Below are 21,229 nucleotides of genomic sequence, written 5' to 3'. Positions count from 1 at the left end.
CTAGAATCTTTTTTGTGTGTTCATGTAACTTCGAAGTGCTGTATCTTTATAGCATTAAATGTGAAGATTCGCAGTTTACGTCTACATGACTCTTAATAAATTATAAATTTTGAAACAACTGTCATATCAACAAAGTTGTATAAAATCTAAAAAATTCTTGCCGTATCTTATAACATGCTGTAACATGTTGAGTACATTACCACATACACTTCCAAATTTGTATAAATCATCGATATCGCTACTTACTTTCTTAAAGAAATTATGATCGTTATAATTCTAATCTTCTATACTATATTAAATTTTTCGTAAAGTTGGTTTTTCAAATAAGCTGTGTTTTCAGAAGAGAAATTTTTTATTAATCAATGTTAAAGAAGGTATACTTTAAACTTGTAGTTTTTTTATTGGAGATTATTTCGACAAAGACATCGATTACATCTCGACATTAATCATGCGACACGATTCAGTTAAAGTTAAAGATTCAGTTAAAGATTCAATTATTTTCAAAAATACTTTCCATAATTTCATAATTTTATAATTTCAATCAAATGTATATCAATATACAACTTACATAATTAAAATTAGAAACTTTGTGAAACCAAATAGCTTTGTTTCTTTCTTGCATAAATAAAACAAAAACAAAATTTTATAAAATTATTCTACACAGTTATATTTCTCAATATTTTCGTATACGCATCATTATTAAAGATGTTTTAATGACACTAATTTAAGTTTCGAATATACTCGACCGTATTAAAGATTTCAGGTATATTAAATTGACATGGTTTCGCATAGTCACCTTTATTGCATTCAATAAAAATTGAATTACTTATTTCCTCGTTTCATTTACTTTCTTATGAATGATTTTTTTCGCTCTTTATCCGAGTTAACAAATAGAATATAAAACTATTCTTCCCCGGATTTATGCAAAGTTAAAAATTCGTTGTAAATCTTTAAAAAAAATTCTGGTTGTAACAAATTTAAAAATTATAAAATACAAAAAGATTTTTTTACGCTTTTACTTTTTTTATATTCGCTGATTTTTATGTACGTGCGATTAAAACGAAATTCATAGAACATTTAATATCTTTTGTTGCTGTAATTTCAACATCGTTGCATATTTTTAACATAAATACTTTAAATATTTATATATTATCTATATATATATATTTTTTTATAAAATGGATTTGTAAAACATTCGCGAATTATTATATAATTTATTAATTTTGAACTTTTCAACAAACGAATAAGATTGTCGTAAACGATGTAATCGTTTTTATCCCAGAGAATTAAACTTAGCACAAATCGCACAACATATAATATCTAACTTCCAACGATCCATATGTTTGCCAGATAGTTGCACACCATATCGGAAATTATAATACATAGTGTATCAACAATGGGGTCAAGTCACATTTGTCAAATATTTGGCAAGCAATTGGATTCAGTTTTAAAATCGACATTAATTAGTAGAAAAGGATATCTATATATCTATATATATATATATATATATGTATAACACTTTGTTTGGAACGATTATAAGTTAATTGTCATGAAAAACTTATTTACGTATATTCAGTATTAAAGAACAATAGCACTCGAGGCCATCATATTAAGCCCGCAAGTACCATCTCCGCGGTAAACTCTGTAGTATCCCTGTTCGCCCCAAGATTTTCCCCAACTATTTTTGACGATCCAATATGGTAGTTTTTTGTGGAAAAGTGGATACGCTGAAAAAAAAATATTAGATGGTTATCATCATTATTATCTCATAATTAATATCATAAATATACATATTTTCGTAGAGTTATAATTTAAAAAAATATATATTTTTTTTTATAAAAATATTTGATTCTTGACAGAATTATTATACTAATTATCTTTGATTAAATATAGAGTGACCCATTATAATTTTCCTATGTAATTATCTTCTGAATTCTATTAAAAAAAATGTTTCAAATGTTGTAGGATTTCAAGAGAGTCTGTACATACTTATTATAGATAAAACAATATAAAATTATAATTATCAAAAATGTTAAAATTAATCTTCTTTTACATTTTCAGAAAAGAAAAGGAAAATACAACAATAATCAATCCTGCTTTGTTTTCCCAAATGCTTCTCAATCGCGCGTTAAAAACTATTTTAGCATAATACATACTGCTGGTTCCGTATCCTATGATTAACACACCGTGATCCAGATTCGCAGGATTGCACAGAAATTTAAAGGGATGCGAGACACCACCAATATAGAATTGCATGGCGTTAGCATTAATGCCGATGGATATTGGACCATTGTGCACCAACCACTGCGCCATTTGTGTTTCGTTGGATGTAATGTTGACAGCGGAGGTCAATTGTACTTTGGCCAGGCTCTTCTTAAAATGACACTTCTCGTTCTCCGCATCGTACGGATAATCCGATTCTAACTCGAGACCGCCTAACTTCTCGATGGCTCTGTACGCATTATCCGGTAGACCGCCGCCGCAGCCGTCGTCGAGATCATCGCAATCCACCAGTTCCTGCTCGGACAGAGATAGCAGTTGGCCGTGCTTAATCGCGTATTGGCCCTCAACGTTGCCCGTGACTGAGAACGCCCAGCATGAACCGCATGCACCTTGATTCTTCACCGGAGTCACGACGCCCTTCTGTCGCCAATCGAAACTGGCTGGTATCTCAATGTCTGGGATCTCAGCTTTTTGCAGAGGGATCTCATTTTCGGATCGCAGGTCCGGTCGTAAACCGAGATAATGCGTTCGGAATTCCTTGCGCGATATATCGGCGAATATGTTGATACCATAAATACCGGTTCCCTGCTCGGTCTTCCGCAGCATGTCTATAATACCGAGATTCTCGCGGAATATCTGGAGACGCAGATTCCTCTCTTCCGGCGTAGAATACGTCCGATTATAAGTCGTCACGAAGTGATCGAACAACCGCTCGGTCTTGATGTCCTCAGCGATTTGTAACATCTTTGTATTGTAATTAACGCCGCGTAAAGACCGTTTCTTTCTTTTGTTTTGTGTCGAGGGACATTCCACCGTTATTTCAGGTGATCCCTGATCGAGCCACGGTCGTGACCACACCTTTATCGTACATTCCTTTACTTCGCTTCCCGTCAACAATTTGCAATTGTCCTTGGTGCCCTTCGGACAATCGCTGGTACCCAACTTGACCTTGATCCTATAGAGGCTACCGGCGACCACCTGGACACTCGCCTCGGTAATTTCTACTAAAAACGGCTCATTCGGATCGTTCGATTCCGTAGAAACTTTGCGCAGCGCTTTCTCAGCATAAAGTTGAATGTCGGGATGGTTTATAGATATCGGCTCGGCAGCTCCGACTAAACGCGTCGACCGTTTTCTTCTATTAACAACATCTCTACTATTCGTTTTGAAATCATCCATGGAAATCTTCTTTCGTTGAAACTTCTCCTCCTTAACTTCTTTCCTGGTTGTAGAACCTGCATTGGGTATAGCGTCCTCTATTTTGACAGGCAGATCGAAATCTTCCAAAAATTCTCTGAACTCTTTCGTCTTGTCCGTAAAGCCTAAAATCTCTTCTTTATCGTTGTCCTGACTCTTGTTCAACACTACTTTTACGATAGCGGATTCTGTTACCTCAGTTTCCTCAGGCTCCTTCGACGGTGTCGAAGGAGCATGGGTATAATTATCCAACATTTCCTTAAAACTTTCATAGACATCGGTCATTTCGGTACGGGATGGCTGTCCTTCGTCATACTTAACTGTCACCAAAGATTCGCTTTCCAAATTTGATGTCTGGGATTGATTGCTAACGCTGGACGTGTTTTCAGGATCGGTACAATTATTCTTAGTCACTCTGAGAGACGCCTGGTGCCATGGTTGTTGTTCGAAGGTGACCAGGCATAACCGAGTCGGAACAGTAGTTCTCAATGGACATTCCTGCTCCTGCTCCAAAGCATTCTTCAGACATTCGGACTCGCCTATTAGCAGCAATAATTGATATTGTATTACATTAGACGAGACTGGTACCGAACGGATAACCCTCACGATGCTCATCAATTTATGCTTGTAATCGCCTGCCGTCTGCTCGTCCATCGATCTCAATGCTTGCTCGCCAAAAGTAAGAAGACCCGGTAGATTCGGATTCAACTCGTACGGGCAACCTGGACAATAATTGTTGCCGGAGGCGCGCATGGCAATAAACGGCCTGATGTTGTCATCGCCAGTCTCTTGAATTTCGTGGTCCAATTCGACGCTTCGATTGCCGTTCACCTGTTCGGCCAAATTTTCCTGAGTGACCTGAGAGTCCTCCTGCTCCTGATAGCTCTGCTGCTCCTGCGACATGTCATTCTGCGCATCGGCTGGATAAAAGTACATGCACTGAATGGAATCATTCAATGTTTCTATGTCGCCGTGCTCGTCTTGCTTCAGATCGATAGTGCAGGCCTCCCTAGGACATGACTCAGTTCCGCATATCGGACTCAAATCGTACGTGAACTTGTACACCTTGTAAGGCGGCTCCTCCTGCGACGATAATAATAATAGTTATTCATGTGACAAATAAAACATATCATCATAATTACACATAATTAAACATAATTATAATTATTAATTATTAATTATTAATTAATATAGTAGATCTTAATCTCTCTATTATATCATTATAAAAATTATATTTTGTAATATGACAGCATAAGATTTATGTGCCTAAAACAGAAATCTATTGCGCAGTAAGATTTTCCATGTTTCTTCCTGAATATAACTTGGCCTGATAACCCAGAACATTATTATCACAGTTTATCATTGCCTTCAAATACACGCGCAGAAATATATGTACCTTGACATGCATTAATAGGATACATTCACATATTGGATGTTTAATCGCAAATAAAACAGAATATTATCTTATCCACTCTCTTAGAGTGTTTCGTTTAAAATCAATTTTCAATAAAACGACACACGAGAATAATTATGCATTTTCGATTGGTTTCAATTAAAAGTTTCTTTCAATCTCGACATTCTTCGGCTTTTTTTAAACAACAGGTAAATTATATCAATTATTTACATTAATTCATAATATTGTAGAGAATATTGCATTGGAAAGATCCTATATTTCACATTTTTAATCTTGAAGATGTCTTATGATTTCTGAGAAAGAACATGTTCATCAAATGTCCTTCCAGGAAAACAAATTAAAATCATTATAATCATGCAATCACTTGACGTGTGAATCCTGGATACTGGTTTTTTTATATTTTTCACATACCATAAGAAATGATTATACACGTTCCGTCATCCGTTTATAAATAGAATGCAGCAGTTGAAATTCATTCTTTATCACATTAATCCATTTCTTTTGATGTAGATTAATTTTAATCTCAATTTATCTCACTTTTTATATTTTTTTCAATATTTGTTTTAGTTCTAAGAATTAAAAATATTTTCTTTATCTTTTTAAACAGAGATTAAAGTTAATCTACATAGATAAGAAAGAAAATTTGTTTACTTTTATTTTTTTTTTTTTTTAATTATTTATAACGTTGTTGATATAGTATTGTTGAATAATAATTTTCAAGGAAATAGAACTTGTGCAATTAGTAAAAATCTTCTATACCAACAATAATGCATTTTAATTCATTTGTTGTTCATAGTCCATGTACAAAGGACCTGTGATACTTGCAAGTTAATTTTCATCACACTAACTCAATGGCAAGCAAGTTAACTCGATTTATTTTTTAATTTAATTCTCATCACACCGACAACCTGATAACAAACAAAAGATAATCTCTTTAGCTTCAATGTCAACGTAGCGATTCTTCACCCCCTACAAATATTCAATGTTATTCAAGAAAGTGAGGACGCATAACGAAAAGAATGAAGCAATTCTTCATCCTTTCAATACTCGTGACGACGCATATCATCATATTTGCAAACAAAGTAGTTTCGTCGCTGACACCAGTCGTCACCAACCAAACAAAGGGAGATTAATTCATCGCCATGAACTCTCTCTCTCTCTCTCTCTCGCGCGCGCGCGCGCGCGCACCCACACGGCCGTGTCGGAAATAAAACAAAGACGCCGCTGAGAGGAATTTTCCCGTCAATATCGTCGTCGCGCGGACTCACCAATTTCTGCGCATTTATCAGATTGCCTTGCGCGTACAGATGATGCGTAGGCGAGTGATCATTCAAGGCCCTCCACGCCTTCTCCAGCAGCCGCGGGGACACCAATTTCAGGGGGATGTTTACCGGGTTCGAGTGAACCGCCTGCGCGAGGAGACAGCTCAGGTAGACGAGCGTGAGAAAATCCGCGCGGCTTCGTTCTGCCATTTTGCGAGACGCGCGTCGTCGCGCTTAGACTCTCCTTCGAATCGACCGCGCTCGAATGACAGATCAAAGTTATCCCGGACTGTCAGCGACCAACTGACGCGCGGCCGCCAATTCCTCTCAGCTGCGCTGATTTGCCCTTCCATACGCTTGGACGGGATGGAGCGAGAGAAAGAAAGAGCGAAGGAAGTGCAGAAAGTACACCTAGGAGGATCACGGATTTATTTTTTTCTTTTTTTTTTTAATCTGTTAACTGTTTAATCGATTGCATCTTTCTGCGTCATTTGTGTATAAATTTTGAATTATTGTATACGTGTGAAAAATAATTTTAGACTTTATTATGGGAGGATCATAGAGGAACGTGATCATTTCGTGATCATCTGTTTCCTTCGTCTCTTTTCCATCGAACTCTTTCCCATCGAATATATTCTAATCTAACTTTCTATATATAAAAAAAAGTGCAAAGAGGTAGATATAATCAGAACAGTTAAGATGATGCAACTTGTTTGCAATTGCATTTTCTTTAACTTTCTGTACTGAAAACATCGTACATATGTTCGTGTTTTCGAGGGAGTAGGATAAGACGAAAACAAGGTGCAGAAAGGTGCTATGTAAATAGAATGGCGTGAATTGCCGCATGAAATCATTGATATCCGACAAATCTGGCTTTCATATCGTATAGAAAAATATGCAAATTACTGCTTGGAACATAACTTGCGGTGCATTATGCAACACAAGCATAATGAATATGATTTTATATTCATTTAACCTGATGATATATTTCAGATAATCAAGAATTATCGAGAACAGATTCTGCAAAGAATGTCTTATAAAATTCGTTAGCTTCGTTGCAAATAACAAAATGAATATTTTGCTGAAAATAAATATGATTTATTAATTTATTTTTATACTCATATGTCTTTATATATCACCACATCGATATATATCTTTATAATCTTCACATATTTTTAAATATGGTCTCACTCTTTTATAAATTGCCGTATATTCTCATATATCCTTATGCAATTCGTCTCTTCATACTTTCACAAATCCGAGATCAATATTTGTAATTTTTCATATTTTATAAAAGACTGTTTTAAGTACAAATATAAAATGTCATTATTATGTTATTATTATTCAATCACAGAGTCACATTAGTAGCTTGATGAAGATGAAGATGAAGATTATAAGATATTAAAATTTCAATTTAGTAAACGAGTAGATTCGTCATCGGTCTCTTTAAAAGTAATCAACGAAGGCAGACATAATCAAGGTTACGACATGTGTAACATATACGTACATATATTCGAGCTAAATCGCTATTCACGTGTCGCGTACAACGAGAGCGTGCATTTAATCAGTTTAGCCGAATCTAGACAATTGAGCCTAAATGCAAGGAAAACTCAACTGTGCGCGTTAAAAACAGATTTAATCGCATCCGCATATTACTTGGAGGATTTCCTGTGATTAATCGCTAAAAACGTAACATGCCGTGAATACAATAAAATATGTTTACTCGAGTTATATCGCGATTCCATGTTTGTGTTACAAATAAAAAATTTTTATTATTAATGCTTTTGTTAATAAAATGCCTTAAAATCTTTGAGTATATATATATATATATATATATATATATATACACACTCAAAGCTTAAAACACAGGACGATCTATGAAAATATTCGTGTAACAAGTTCCTAAAGCCTTGTGTCCACGAGGCGAGATCTCGGACGGAAGAAGAATTGACCAATCGTATTGGTTAATTGCCGGAATTATTCAAATGTAATTGGTCAATTCTCCTTCCGTCCGAGATCTCGGACCGATTTCGTGAACACAAGACTTTATAAACGAAAGAAAACGCTTTTAGGAGAGAAACGCAATAATAGTTGCATATTTTATCAGAATTAATCCATTAGGTTTTCTCTTCTTTTTTTCTGAAATACGTAAATTACATGTTGTATCATCTATTTTTGCATAAAAAATATATGCAACATAATGCGTTTACAGCTTGAGAACAAAGAATGTAGAAAAGAACAGAGTCCTTGGTATGTGTTCCGCTAAAAATAACGATTCGTTGTTCCTCGTGCGTGACACGTATCATTAATCTCATGATTGACTACCTAGAAAAAATAATATTTGGAATGTGGAGTGTATCATCGAAAACATGAGGAAATAGTATATGAATCCCGCGGTGCCACACTAATTGCTTGTTTCATTATTAATAATTTATTATTAATAATTTATTATTATTATTTATAATTTTGAAAATTTTTATATTACATAAGAAATTTTTTTATACTATTAAAAAATATAAGGACTTGTTATATATTTGTAGTTTAAATTTATTCTAGTACATGTAACGTATACTATATTATATCGAATAAAATTTTTCTCGAAGTGTACCTTTTGGAACGTAACCTTAGACTGGGTTCTAAATTTGAGTTGACCAATCACAGCGTTCATTTGCGTTACGTTGCGTCTCTTGACCAATCAAATCGCCAACAACTCCTTCATGAAGTCAAGAGAGAGTGTAGATGAAAGCGTAGGCGATCACCAATTACTATTATGACAAGGCTAAACCTTGTTTTTGCGTTTTGTTCCTTTGATAGAATTGAGTTTGCTACTTTAATTTGAAATTGGTCTTCGTAAAAGGACAAGCGCCCCTAAACACAAAAAAGAAGGAGTATATTCTTAAGTCCAATCATGATCGCACGAATATTATAACCTGTATCGGCATCGTGACCACGTGTTTGAAGTCGTTTAGCGTAAACGTGTAAGAGATCGCATTTTCATTAGTTTTTTTATTCAAGTTATCGATTATTTAAACTACACTGATATTTTATAATTCAATATGTGTTTGCTGTGTGTTTTCCAGGAAATGATTTTGACAGAACTCGCCACGAAACTCGGAAACATGCCGAAAAAAATGCAAGGTAAAATTATCACGTTTTCTATAAATCAAATTATTTTTGTTAAATTTCATATCGAATTGTTATTATTAATCTTAATTCTTTCATTACTAAATTATTTAATAATTATGAAAGATTAGTTTTTTTTTTATATTTTACTTATCGAAAGGTTTTTAAATACATGTAAAAATATTTTAGAACAATCTAATAAAAAAAATTAAGAAATATATTTATAAATATGAAAATATAGGTAGAATAGTAATATATATTTTATAATATTAAATATAGTTATACAGCTGTAATAAAAGCGAAAGAATTTAATGTACTAAAATTGTTGTGATAAATCTACTAAAAATGTTTTGATAAATCCTGAAATTCTGAAACTTGTATCTCATTGCAGTTAAGTCAGAGATAGAGGAAATAAATGCTGCTGCAGCAGAGAATGTAAATAGCGACTATGAAGAAAATGAAGAAGATGAATCTGATAGCATAGACATGAAGGATAACACTGATAACAATATGTCACACAATGCTGAATCTACTGTAAATGCAGGCTGGGCTGATGTTATGCAAAAGATTTTGAAAACAAATAAACCAAAGGGAAAGAAGACACTTGTATTGGCCAAGGCAAAGAAATTATATGACCTAAAAATAAAAGAAAAGGAAGAAGATATTTCTTTCGAGATTGATGGCATCAAAGCTGAAGTCAAAACAGAATCAGATGAAGCTAGTGATAAGAAGAAACAATGTTCAGTGCAGACTAAATCGAGAATAAGGGAGAAAAATCTTAGTATCAGATTAAAACCATCCATTACAGATCGGGAGCATGAAAGAATGTTGCAAAAAATAGCGACAAAGTACACAGTTTATATTACATTGACATAAATTTTGTTTATCTTTTGTTGTTATATTATTTATGTTGTAATTTGCAGAGGAGTCGTGCAATTGTTTAATGCAGTAAAACAGCAACAAACGGTAATTCAGAAAAAATTGGTGCAAGCGGGACCATTGGAAAGAAAACGTGAACAAATATACAAAAGTATTAACAAAAATGACTTCCTTGATATTCTTATGGGTGGCAACAAAAGTATAAAAGTTGATAATCCTGTCAAATCTGAGAAGCCTGTTAAGCAGACAAATGATAAAAACAAAGTGAGTAAAGTTTCTTGTATAAATTAGGTTAATTTTAATGCATTCAATATATATCAATATTAAAAAAAAATTATAAAATATATAAAATATATTATAAATATATTATAAAATAAATATATAAATATTTAAAATGATTTATCATTTCTAATATCTATTTCTAATATTATTTCTAATTTTTAAAGCGTTTAATAAGGTCATGTGTAATCATGTTTATTGATTAGTATATATCTTATTTTACATGGTGATATATAATTGCAATGTATAACAACAACATGTTTGTTTTAAGGACAATACAATGTGGAGTGTTCTTCGAGATGATTTTGTCATGGGAGCTAAGTTGAAAGACTGGGACAAAAAGGAAGCAGAAGAAGATTCTTCAGCTCCTGAAGGCATGGACAGCGATTGAAAAGTGAAAGATTCTTCTGCTATGAATCCGTATTGTATAAAATTTTATACAATTTTAATTTATTATAGAAATGTCGATATTGACTATGTACATAATTGACTGTGTTGATATTTCTCGTTGTAATATTAGTAAATATTACGAGTAAATATTACGAATTAAAAATAAACTATGAATTTATTTGTGTATATGTATGGTATAATGCTTTGGTATAAGGCTTTGTTTTCTATCTTTTATAATTCAATGTGTTCGTTGTAATTGAATATAATAATGCATATGTACAATGAAAATTTTAGATATATTTTCATTACGAAAAACGATTTGTATTGATCATTTATTTATTAGTTGATTGATAATTGATTGTTTGCATATTCCTTTTTTATAAAATAATAATATTTTATTCTACGAAGGACGAATTATTTCTTAATTATAATAAAACTATCGTTTTATTATAATTATATTCAAGATAAGAGAAGAGACAGAACTTGGTCGAAATAATTAGTTATTGAAAAACAAATCTCGCCTGTATTGTTCATGTAGCAATCTAAAAACCGGAAAGGCACACATTATATATACTTCACACATAGAATAATAATAAGAACAATGATTATTAAGAAAAAAATGAAGGAAATAAATCTGATAGTACAAATATAAGAGATGATATAGATGAAGAATCACACGATGCTAAATCTACTTTGAATGTAGGCTGGTATTTTTTTATACAAAAAATTTTGAAAACAAACCAAAGAAAATAATTAATAATAAATAATGGCAAAGAAGTTGCGTGGCATAAAAATAAAAATGGTATAAAAATGGTACACACACGAACACACACACACACACACACATCAGTATTTAAAAACTAGCAATAATCTATTCATTTATCATTTCGGATAGGCACTAAATTATTTTTAAGACGTTTATCAAGGCCATGTATAATCGTGTTTATTGATTTATTAGTACATATTCTGTTTTACATTGCGATATACAATTGTGTATAACAATAAAAACATGTTTTAAGAACGACACAATGTGGAATGTTCTTCGAGATGGTTTTGTCATGAGAGCTAGAAGTTGAAAGACTAGAACAAGGACGTAGCAGAAGATTCCTCAGCCTCTGAGGACAGCGATTAAAAACTGAAAGATTCTTCTGCTATGAATCTTTTTATATAACATTTTGTGTTTTATACAATGTTTTTATGTAACGTTTTATATAACGTTTTAAATCATTTTAATTTATCATAAAAATGTCAATATTCACATTTTTATGTATATATCGACTGTATTGATATTTTTCGCGAAACAAATAAACATTGTGAATTAGGAATAACAAATTATGAATTTATTAATTTGTGCATTTGTATAGTATAATTGGCCTTGCTTTTCGTCTTTTATAATTCAGTGTGTTCATTATAATTAAATATTATAACAATATATATGTACAATGTAAACTCCAGATATGTTTCTCGTTATGAGAAACGATTTGTATTGATATCGTTTATTAAGTTATTGATAATCGTTTGCATCCGAGGGGATATTTTTTTTTCATAGAATAAGATTATATCTTATGAAGCAGGAATTGCTTCTTATTATTTCATTATAATTAAATTCAAGATAAAGGAAGAGACAGAGCTTGGTCGAAATGATCAGCTATTGAAAAACAGAAATCTTGTTGTCTATATTGTTCATGTAGCAATCTAAAAACTAGGAAGGCACACAGTATTATATATGCTTCACGCAGAAGATTTTATTCTCATGGTATCTCTCTGAGTCAGTGATTTGTTTTTATGATACGCGATAACGTATACAACAGTGATAACGTGTACAACTTTTATAATTTTGTTGTATGATTATTTTACACGTATATGTGTACATAAGTGTATCTAAAGCCCACTGTTATTCACTTTCTGAAATATGCTTGGTTCAATATTTTGATACTTTGCTGTATCTGATTATCCAATTTCAACGCAAACCTTTCTTTATTTCCTGAAACTTCCATGAACATGCGTCCCATCTTTTTTTTTTGTAATATAAATTTTTGTCATGCCTCGTTTAATTCTTTTTCTTAGTTACCATAGATCTATTTTTATTTCATTTTTTACGAATAGTAAAATTGTTTGATCCAATGTAGATAGTATCATTCAAAAATAGTGAGGATACTGTATTTTATAAATAAGCATATAAGAAGCATATACCATAGTCTAATAATACAACAATTATCTAATGGTCATGGCAACTATTTAGTTTACCTATAAAATATCAAAGGGAAGAAAATCATTAATTATGACTGTCGGTGATGCCTGTGAAACTTAAGTGCGCTTGTTAAAGCCTGGACGGACTGAGCTAACTTTGTTATGATTCGTTTTTAGATTTTTAAACACAAAAAAATCTTTGCGTATAAACACATTGAAAATGATTCATTTTTTGGCTCATTTTTCGCGATTGATGTTTCTTTGTTAGGAAAGATTTAAATTATGTAAATTGTCGCGTGATTGAAATTATTTACATAATTCTGTAAGAAGATAATATAATTGTTTAGTATTTTCGATATCCACTGATTTTGTTACCCACATTTTGAGAGAACCTATAGTTATTTTTAATTTTCTTTTTTCTTTTCTTAATTCTTTTTTTTCTGATCGCCATACGTAGAATTATTACTTTCGAAACTCCATCAAAAAAATCGTTGTTCAATTTCACATTGTACGAGTATTTGCCAGAAATATATTGCGCGCGCGTGTGTGTACGTGTATGTGTGACGAATTTTACTAAACTGTCATACAATTATATTGTCTCATACACACACACACACACACACACATATATATATATATATATATATGTATACACACACACACATATACATATACATTTATAACATTGTCTTATATTTTCTGCACAATGCAATATTTATCTTGTAAGCATAACTTTCCGACATAATTCTCTGATGTTGGATATCAACCTGTTTGTGACACGATTGAATATCTTGTTAACTTAACGTAGAAATTTGTCACAATTTTTCTACTTATCGCGACTTTCTGTGTACAATTTTATTTGCCGTGCGAGATATTGTATAACGTTTATCAAATTTACGTGGTATAAAGAGCTTGAGCCTAGATATTCCTTTTCCATTAAATGAACAAAACATCAGCCTTAATTACAAAACAGAATATTATAGCTTTCTCTAATAAAAATAAGGAAAACGAACATAATTTTTCGGACACAAATATTTGTTTTTTAAATACAAATTATGTCTCATTTGAAATCAGAAGAAGATCCAAAAGAAACTTTCGGTGTATTATTAAAACATTTCAAATTTGATATCCGGCTTAAGCCCTTTTTAACAATCACTCGAAACAATTACATAATTAAAAGTCTAAAACGATCTACACTCTGCTCTCGCGAATATCGGCAAGTGCGCCGAAGTTACCAGCCTCCTCGTCGGGATATTGCGTCCCCTCGGCCTCATCCTGATTCCTGCCCTCATCTTCCAGTCGCCTGTTCCTCGCGAAGTACCTGGGATCGTCGTTAACGATGTTGCAATTTATCTCGTTTTGCATTTGGGAGTGGTCCAAGGGCAAATTGCTGCCGTTCTGATCATCTCGGTACGCCCGAGATCGCTGATCCTCGTCGATACGTCTGTCTCGCGTAGCCTCGATCTCTTCGGGATCGGGCAACCTGACGAAGATCTGATGTTGATCTCCATCGCGGTTCAACGAACTTCTGCGGCTGTCCTGGCTCAGCCTGGAAGCGCTGCGGGCGTGATTCCTCGTGTTCATTAACTCGTTGCCGACGACCTGATGATTGTTGCGGCCTGCGTGTCGATGATTCTCGTTCTCGTCGACCGGAATGCGAAACGACATCTCGTCGTGAGACACGCGGAAGGTCTCGAGGTTCGCGTCGTTGCTGGAGACCCGCGGCATTGTCTCCCGACTGAGTCGATAGAGACCGAGCTCATTGTCCACGTAAAAACTGTCCAGCGGGTTGCTGATAATGGACGGATTGCGCGAAATGTTCCGTCGCGGATAGCTCTGCAGACTGGACAGACTCGTCACGGTGGCGTAAGGGTGATATCCGGGCATCGAGTTCAATGGATTTCCGATGATATGCGGACAGCTGTCCAGGCTCTGCATCTCGATCTCTTCCTTGCCGTCTCGGCAGTAATCATGCGCATCGATCTCGTGCGGTAAATTGGCAAATCTGTGAATTAAATGGAATTTAAGGTAATCGATAATGCTAGGTCAAATAGCAAATACATAAATAAATATTAAATAAATTAAATATTTATATGGCTTCAATCAAATTATTTTCAGATTTGTATCTGGTCAAAATTTTAGATACTTCAGTAAAGCCCGTCCGTACAAAAGTGTTATACCTGTGTAAGAGAATGTCGGAATAAGAGGGAGGCATGTCGGTTTCCTCTTTGCCATAAATACTCTCGTAGGTAGGTGGCGGGAAACATCCGACAGAACCTAAGCTATCCTTGCTAGGTGTTTCGGCGTCCATTTCGAGAATACTGCCTTGACTGCTCTGTAACTGATGACGATTTACGCTTCGTGGATTTCTCTGAGCGCGTAACACGCTATCGCCAAGTTCCACCAGATCTAAACCTGTCAAAAATGTTATATTCATTATGTTATTTATTTAAAAAAAAATCTATTAAAATATAGTAGATATACTTTACAGCAACATTTGTGCATTTTTTACATATTTTGATAAAGAGTTCGACAAATTTTATATGAAAGAAACGTTTCTTATACTGACAGTTCTGCATGTTTTTATTTACAACAATTAATGCTATATGAGTGTTGTTTTCCAACGATTAATTTTATTTCAATTTACTCCACTTAAAACTCATTATCACTTTTTTAATTCTGCATGGAATTCTAAATTATACCTGTGGGATCGGTCTGAAACTGTGTGAAAATCGTCCCATCGACGACGAGCATTCTGCCGTGCGGCAGAAGAATAATCGTCGGCGTCGCGACCATAGCCTGATCGCTCCCGCCGAACCGTGGGTCTGGATCGGGATCTTCCAGACGACAACAGCAATGCCGTCTACATAGCGATCGGCAGAAAGGTGCACCCCAACAACAGTACGCGAAGATGAAGCACAGGACGGCGAGCATCACCATAAGGGCGGCCACCCCTTGACCCTGTTGAGCGGCTGCGAGCGTCGGCCCGCCGGCAACGCCGACGCCGACGCCAAATCCACCGCTGTTGCTCATCTCACCTAGAATTAAACGATTGATTTTACTTCACAATATATTTATATAAATAGATACTTTATATATAATATAAATATAGTATAATATAATTGTTAGATTCTTTTTAAATAATTCTTAAATCGATTGCCTCTTAACGGAAGATTACTTGGAAATCTCATTTTTAATATAATTTTGTACTTTTGTTGTATTTTTAATATGAAAGAATAAATTTCACTTAATATGAAAATGTGATATGAAGAGACTTTTCCACTAATCTTTTAATAACCTTTAAAACGATTTGATTTAAATCATAAAATATGATAGTATGAAATATAAAATTTATTTAACTGAAGATTTTCTTTATTACATTTACCTAATTTCTTCTTAATTAAATTTAATTCAGATTAATATAATATTTAAAGTTTATACTTATATAATTTCGTTGTCATAATTTTTTGAGTAAATTATGAATTTTTTATTGTTTAAATATCAATTAGAATCTCTTTCTTCATGCATGATCTAAATGAAAATATAATTTTACTGATTATTAAACTAAGATTATTAAAAGCATTACATGAAGCTAAAGTGACTTACTATATTGTTGATTACACATTGAAATTTTAAATTCAAGTTACTTCCTGTTTGTCGTATACCTTATGAATAAAGATGAATGTTATATAAACGTGGGCGAAACCGTTTTACGTGTACGAGCTCTCTCTTTATGCTAATAGTCCAAATTTCATAGTCCTTCTCTTTGACGACGGTGAAAGTAAAGCGATGATTGTAATATATTACATAGGCATCGAGAGAGTAGGGCAAACATCGGACACAGTCGATCAATCTTTATGCGCGCTCGCGTGTAAAGTTTTACAACACCACCTAATCTTCATGGCTGGCTCTCTGTGCGATTAAAGATATCACTAAAAAAATATAGACACAATTTTGATAAGAAATTGATCGATCTCATAGGAAAAGCAATGTTGCAAGTTACGTGTATTGTTATCAAACTACGATAGTGACTACTACGAAATTAATCCGTCAACTTCAGAATTTATAACAACCTTATTTTATATATCACAGCTTATTGTTAAATTATTATCACACTACGTATTTTAATAAATTATAATAACTAACAAATTTATTAAGAAATAAATTAATAAGATAAATTAATAATAAATAATTTATTTTCATAAGAGTGATAAAAAATTCATTAAAAATATATGACTCACATATCAATTCGATCGCAATATTAATTAATAGAACCTATCCTACCTATTTTAGTCATATTCTTAATATTTTTAACGTGGAATAGAGACAAAATAAATTCGTTAAAAATATCTAAAATATTAACTATATAAAATTCCTCGTATAAGTAATAATTATTACTATAAATATTATTGTATAAGTAATAATTATAAAAAAAAATATAGAGATGAAATACCTTTACCTTGAGAGGTGATGTTGTGAAGCCAAGCGATCCCCGTGGTGGTTGCTGATTTTATGACACTGCACGACCCGTATATTATAAAAATAATTGGGGACTCGTTGAGGACTTCGTGTCGGTCTGAGAAGGCGATTACGTCTCCTCGAGAGAAACGATGGCAACGACACGATCACATTGACGACCCGCGAATTTCAGCACGTGGACGATGACTGGATGTGTTTCCGCTGCGATAAACGATGTATCTCTTGCGGCGCCAAATGCATCGAGCTTGCATTCCTCGTGGTGTTTCTCGTTGTGTTTTCGATGATTTCGCGTTTATTAAATCACACAGATAAATTAATTCCTCGATGTCAACATGTCGTGGCACTTATTTCTTTTTTAAATTCTTCTTCAGAATTAATACCCAGAATAATTTACATTGTTTTCCTTGATTAAGTGAAATAATGAGGAGGCAAATGCAATTCGAGTGACATTAATATTATAAATTAAAATTTGAATCACTTTATCTTTAACTGTTAATTTCATATTGTATTTCACATTACAAAAATAATTATTCATAAGATCATAAAGAAAATGTAAATTTCATTGGCGATAATGCACGGATTGTTATTTTGGTCTCCAATCGCAAAAGTTGCAACGAGTTCGCACACTTATCTCAATTCATCGATATTGCATTAATAAAATTCACAAGTTTCTTAAGAAAATTCGTTTCTATTAATCCGTACTATAATTTGATATAGCACACGTACTGATTTCTCGTACAATCTATTCAACGTGAGACACGTCAAGTAAAAACTACCACACTGCCATAGTCGAGACACTCTTGACCGATTTCCACAACGTCCCCACTTTGTATATCAACTTACGTTGCTTCTCCGGCGATATCTCTATTTCTCAATCGAGAAGAACACCACTCGTCACGACCTCACTTGCAATTCTCTTGCCCCTCTTGTCAATCCTGCACTCGATATGCAACCCCTCACTCTCTCGCTCCTCTCTCTCTCTCTCTCTAAGATTTATTTTGATTTATCCCTTCAGCCATCTCTTAGACGTCCACCCTATTTGTCGAGAGTTTGAAGTCTTTCAAGTGAAAAATCGATACGTTCGAGTCGAATAGAGATTCACTTCCCTCTTAAGAAAAAATTTCCGCATTTGTCGCAAGTATAAAAAGAATTTTGAAAAACCTCTGAGAATTGAGACGAAAAGTATATTAAGATTTTCTCAAGAAATACAAGATCGATCACATCACGCTTTTTTCCGACGAAGTTTAATATCTTTTAAAATATCACAGTGTTAAAGTCTTTTTATATATAAGACAAATTATATTATGAAAATGTTAAAAAAAAATTAGGAAAAGACACACTTTGATCTAGTGAAATAATGAATTGAGGAGTTGTCTCGCCCTTGTTCCCGTTTTTTCAGAAAAAACTTCGGACGATGTGAGCAGTTGTTGAGAAATTATTAAGAAAGCTTTATTATGATCACCTCGGCGTGGGGAATTTATTTCTCGCTTTTTCTCTCTCTGTATATATCGTCGATGCTTCTTCCCTTTGGGAAATTTGTTTCTAGTCCTTTGGGAAATTTCGTTGTATCCACTTTCGTTGCCCAGCCTCTTTACATCAAGCCATCTATATGCCTTTTATTCCTTGACGTCATCGACTGCGGATTAACACGCGCCATATTATTTACCGTCGATATCGTTCATCAATGCGTCTTCGGACGCACCCGGAAGATGATATCGAAGAGTCGTTTCCTCGCGAGTAACGTCATCATGAAGATCGCGGAAATATCACGTCTGCCTTGGTCTAATTTATTAATTTCTTCAGTGATTAGCCTGCGTTGTTTATACAACGTATCATGATCAAATCACGATTACTTATGCACGATGGTTATTACGATTAATAAATTATTAATTAATAGACATGTCTCTCACTGTGTTATATATTTGCGTGTCTCATATATTTGCGTATTACTTTAAAAATAATTTAATCTCTAGGATGTAATAAAGTTCTCTGAATGCCCGAAGTTGTGTGTTTTGTCTATCGCTTCTCGACCAAAACACATCCCTATAATAATCTAAATGCTTCTTCAGCGATACGTTCAACTACACGTTTGTTCCGATGATTCAAACTTTTATTCCGAATCTGCTGAAAATCTATCTCGTTCTATTTGTCGGGAGGTCCATTCGCGATGACCCAGATCCACCCTCGGTAACACGTTCAAGCCACATTCCACCGCATAATCACTTTATTTGAACGAGCATCCACGCTCCCTTCTCTTCCTTTCCTAAAATGTTATGGTTCACGTTCACTCGGCAGAACTTATCGCGATTATCGATTTCGCGTTTTATAATACGCGAGCCTTCCACGTTCCTTTATGTTTATACGTGCGCATGTATTTTGTATGTGTGTATCGCGTGCGTCGTGTCTCCTTTCTTTTTAAAGATTTCACCCCGCGGTAATATTCTTAGCCCGAGGGGCGCACCGTTTCATTTCCCTTTCACGCTCGTTTCTCCACAGGCCGCTCATCGTTGAACATCGATCCATCGTTGAATCTCAAGCGGATGTCGCAGGACGTGCATGATTTTCATGTCACAACTGATAATAACACGATACGTTTCATATCACTTCCCCCTCGCGAGTCGATATTACGACGAAACATGAACGTCGGTACGTCACAACGCGATGTCGGTGGCGAGAACGACGGCAGGCCAGTGGAGAGACTACCTGCCACCCCCATTCACCCCCTCGCGAAGCTGCTCATGGATGTGCGGCAATCCCGTCGCAGTTTACCCCGTACGTTTCACTGCGCACACGTCGCCGATGGACTCGTCGGCGCGAGTTTCCATCTTCCTTACCCTCGTCGCCGTGTCGGTGCATGTGCACCAAGGCGAAGAAGCCGAAAGAGATGCGCGTTCCTCACCCTTTCGATATAAACCGCATATAAAGATTTTTATGTTAACAATTGCAATCGAATGATTCGAAATGCGATTTATTAATTAGAACTTCTAATAAATTATGAAATACAATATGTTTATAAAAATAGCATAATCGTTGACAATTATGTTTAGTGTAACGGACAGTACGTCGAAAGAATAAAATAAAATCGCAAAGTCGTTTGATAAAGATTAGCAGAATTTATTTAATTAAGTGTAAACTAAAGATCTGATTCGTATTTAGTCGTATTTATTGATTGATTCCTCGTTCGTTTTTCTGTATTTCTCCTTCCATAGCTCTCCTGTCTATTGTTTCGTTTTATGAGATTATTTTCAATAATAAAAATATTGTTATGAAGGAGAAGACTGTAACAGTAAGATGTTTGTTTCTTATTTCAAACAGTTGAGCATTTTAAATAATTTCAGATAAAATAAAAAGAAATCCGATATCACAAAAATTTGAGATTAAAAATTATAAAAATATAAATATATATAACTGTCCTTGATAAAAAAGGAAATGTTAAGTCGATTACTCGCATTTCTCGAAGTTTATTGTTGCCGCTTTTCCGCGATGCTGATTGATTCTTTTGCTGCGCTAATTTCGTGAGTTATTGTCAATTTGCAAATGATAATTTGTAAAAGGCGGCGAGGTTAGCGAATGAAATTTTGAATCGGTTTTGAACAAGGACAAAGATAAGATGAACAAGGATGAATGAGTTTCTATTTTTCATCGTGACGGTACGTCGCTGCCATCAACGAATAATATAAAAATATATAATATGAAAAGCTTACGCGCCGATTATTCTAGTAAATATAAAAAGAATAAAGCCTGCCATTGTGAAGTTGACAAATATAAATTGCAATTTATCCTGAGCTGATCG

General features: G+C 34.0%; 3 protein-coding genes across 7 annotated transcripts; 1 reads left to right on the top strand and 2 right to left on the bottom strand.

Annotated features, from left to right (window-relative positions):
• Nucleotides 1-377: 377 nt before the first annotated feature.
• On the bottom strand, nucleotides 378-6,429 carry LOC105426056 (cathepsin F). 2 transcript variants are annotated; one of them, XM_011637117.3, is made up of 3 exons: nucleotides 6,103-6,429; nucleotides 2,157-4,503; nucleotides 378-1,727 (listed from the first exon to the last, which is right to left on the bottom strand). In XM_011637117.3, exons 1-3 carry the CDS (start codon nucleotides 6,304-6,306, stop codon nucleotides 1,579-1,581), a joined length of 2,700 nt encoding a protein of 899 aa, XP_011635419.2. In that variant the 5' UTR covers nucleotides 6,307-6,429; the 3' UTR covers nucleotides 378-1,578. The 2 variants fall into 2 exon arrangements, with proteins under 2 accessions (XP_011635419.2, XP_011635420.2); XM_011637118.3 differs by lacking the exon at nucleotides 6,103-6,429 and adding an exon at nucleotides 5,246-5,269.
• Nucleotides 6,430-8,788: 2,359 nt separating this feature from the next.
• On the top strand, nucleotides 8,789-11,085 carry LOC105426054 (RRP15-like protein). 2 transcript variants are annotated; one of them, XM_089071309.1, is made up of 5 exons: nucleotides 8,789-8,847; nucleotides 9,177-9,234; nucleotides 9,611-10,067; nucleotides 10,143-10,362; nucleotides 10,649-11,085. In XM_089071309.1, exons 2-5 carry the CDS (start codon nucleotides 9,180-9,182, stop codon nucleotides 10,766-10,768), a joined length of 852 nt encoding a protein of 283 aa, XP_088927435.1. In that variant the 5' UTR covers nucleotides 8,789-8,847; nucleotides 9,177-9,179; the 3' UTR covers nucleotides 10,769-11,085. The 2 variants fall into 2 exon arrangements, with proteins under 2 accessions (XP_088927435.1, XP_011635417.2); XM_011637115.3 differs by having other exon boundaries at nucleotides 8,844-9,072.
• A 599-nt stretch (nucleotides 11,086-11,684) lies between these two features.
• LOC105426053 (uncharacterized) lies at nucleotides 11,685-20,185 on the bottom strand. 3 transcript variants are annotated; one of them, XM_089071306.1, is made up of 5 exons: nucleotides 17,417-20,185; nucleotides 16,623-16,889; nucleotides 15,660-15,995; nucleotides 15,138-15,372; nucleotides 11,685-14,962 (listed from the first exon to the last, which is right to left on the bottom strand). In XM_089071306.1, exons 3-5 carry the CDS (start codon nucleotides 15,988-15,990, stop codon nucleotides 14,149-14,151), a joined length of 1,380 nt encoding a protein of 459 aa, XP_088927432.1. In that variant the 5' UTR covers nucleotides 15,991-15,995; nucleotides 16,623-16,889; nucleotides 17,417-20,185; the 3' UTR covers nucleotides 11,685-14,148. The 3 variants fall into 3 exon arrangements, with proteins under 3 accessions (XP_088927432.1, XP_088927433.1, XP_011635416.3); XM_089071307.1 differs by having other exon boundaries at nucleotides 16,623-16,869; XM_011637114.3 differs by lacking the exon at nucleotides 16,623-16,889 and having other exon boundaries at nucleotides 17,417-20,184.
• Nucleotides 20,186-21,229: the final 1,044 nt, after the last annotated feature.

Source organism: Pogonomyrmex barbatus, unplaced genomic scaffold (genome assembly GCF_055798465.1).
Source record: "Pogonomyrmex barbatus isolate J1 unplaced genomic scaffold, ASM5579846v1 scaffold11, whole genome shotgun sequence".
In the NCBI taxonomy this organism is placed as follows: domain Eukaryota; kingdom Metazoa; phylum Arthropoda; class Insecta; order Hymenoptera; family Formicidae; genus Pogonomyrmex; species Pogonomyrmex barbatus.
The sequence above is the reverse complement of the archived record's forward strand: the minus strand, read 5'-3'. Positions and strand labels throughout refer to the sequence as shown.

Excerpts from the sequence above, each read along its gene's own strand:
- LOC105426056 (XM_011637117.3), bottom strand. The coding sequence starts at position 6,306 with ATGGCAGAACGAAGCCGCGCGGATTTTCTCACGCTCGTCTACCTGAGC. Across the intron at positions 4,504-6,102 it reads TGATAAATGCGCAGAAATTG|GAGGAGCCGCCTTACAAGGT; the intron begins GTGAGTCCGCGC and ends TTATCGTCGCAG. Across the intron at positions 1,728-2,156 it reads CATAGGATACGGAACCAGCA|CGTATCCACTTTTCCACAAA; the intron begins GTATGTATTATG and ends TTTTTTTTTCAG.
- LOC105426053 (XM_089071306.1), bottom strand. The coding sequence starts at position 15,990 with ATGAGCAACAGCGGTGGATTTGGCGTCGGCGTCGGCGTTGCCGGCGGG. Across the intron at positions 15,373-15,659 it reads GTTTCAGACCGATCCCACAG|GTTTAGATCTGGTGGAACTT; the intron begins GTATAATTTAGA and ends CATTTTTGACAG. Across the intron at positions 14,963-15,137 it reads TCCGACATTCTCTTACACAG|ATTTGCCAATTTACCGCACG; the intron begins GTATAACACTTT and ends TTTAATTCACAG.
- LOC105426054 (XM_089071309.1), top strand. The coding sequence starts at position 9,180 with ATGATTTTGACAGAACTCGCCACGAAACTCGGAAACATGCCGAAAAAA. Across the intron at positions 9,235-9,610 it reads CATGCCGAAAAAAATGCAAG|TTAAGTCAGAGATAGAGGAA; the intron begins GTAAAATTATCA and ends ATCTCATTGCAG. Across the intron at positions 10,363-10,648 it reads AGACAAATGATAAAAACAAA|GACAATACAATGTGGAGTGT; the intron begins GTGAGTAAAGTT and ends GTTTGTTTTAAG.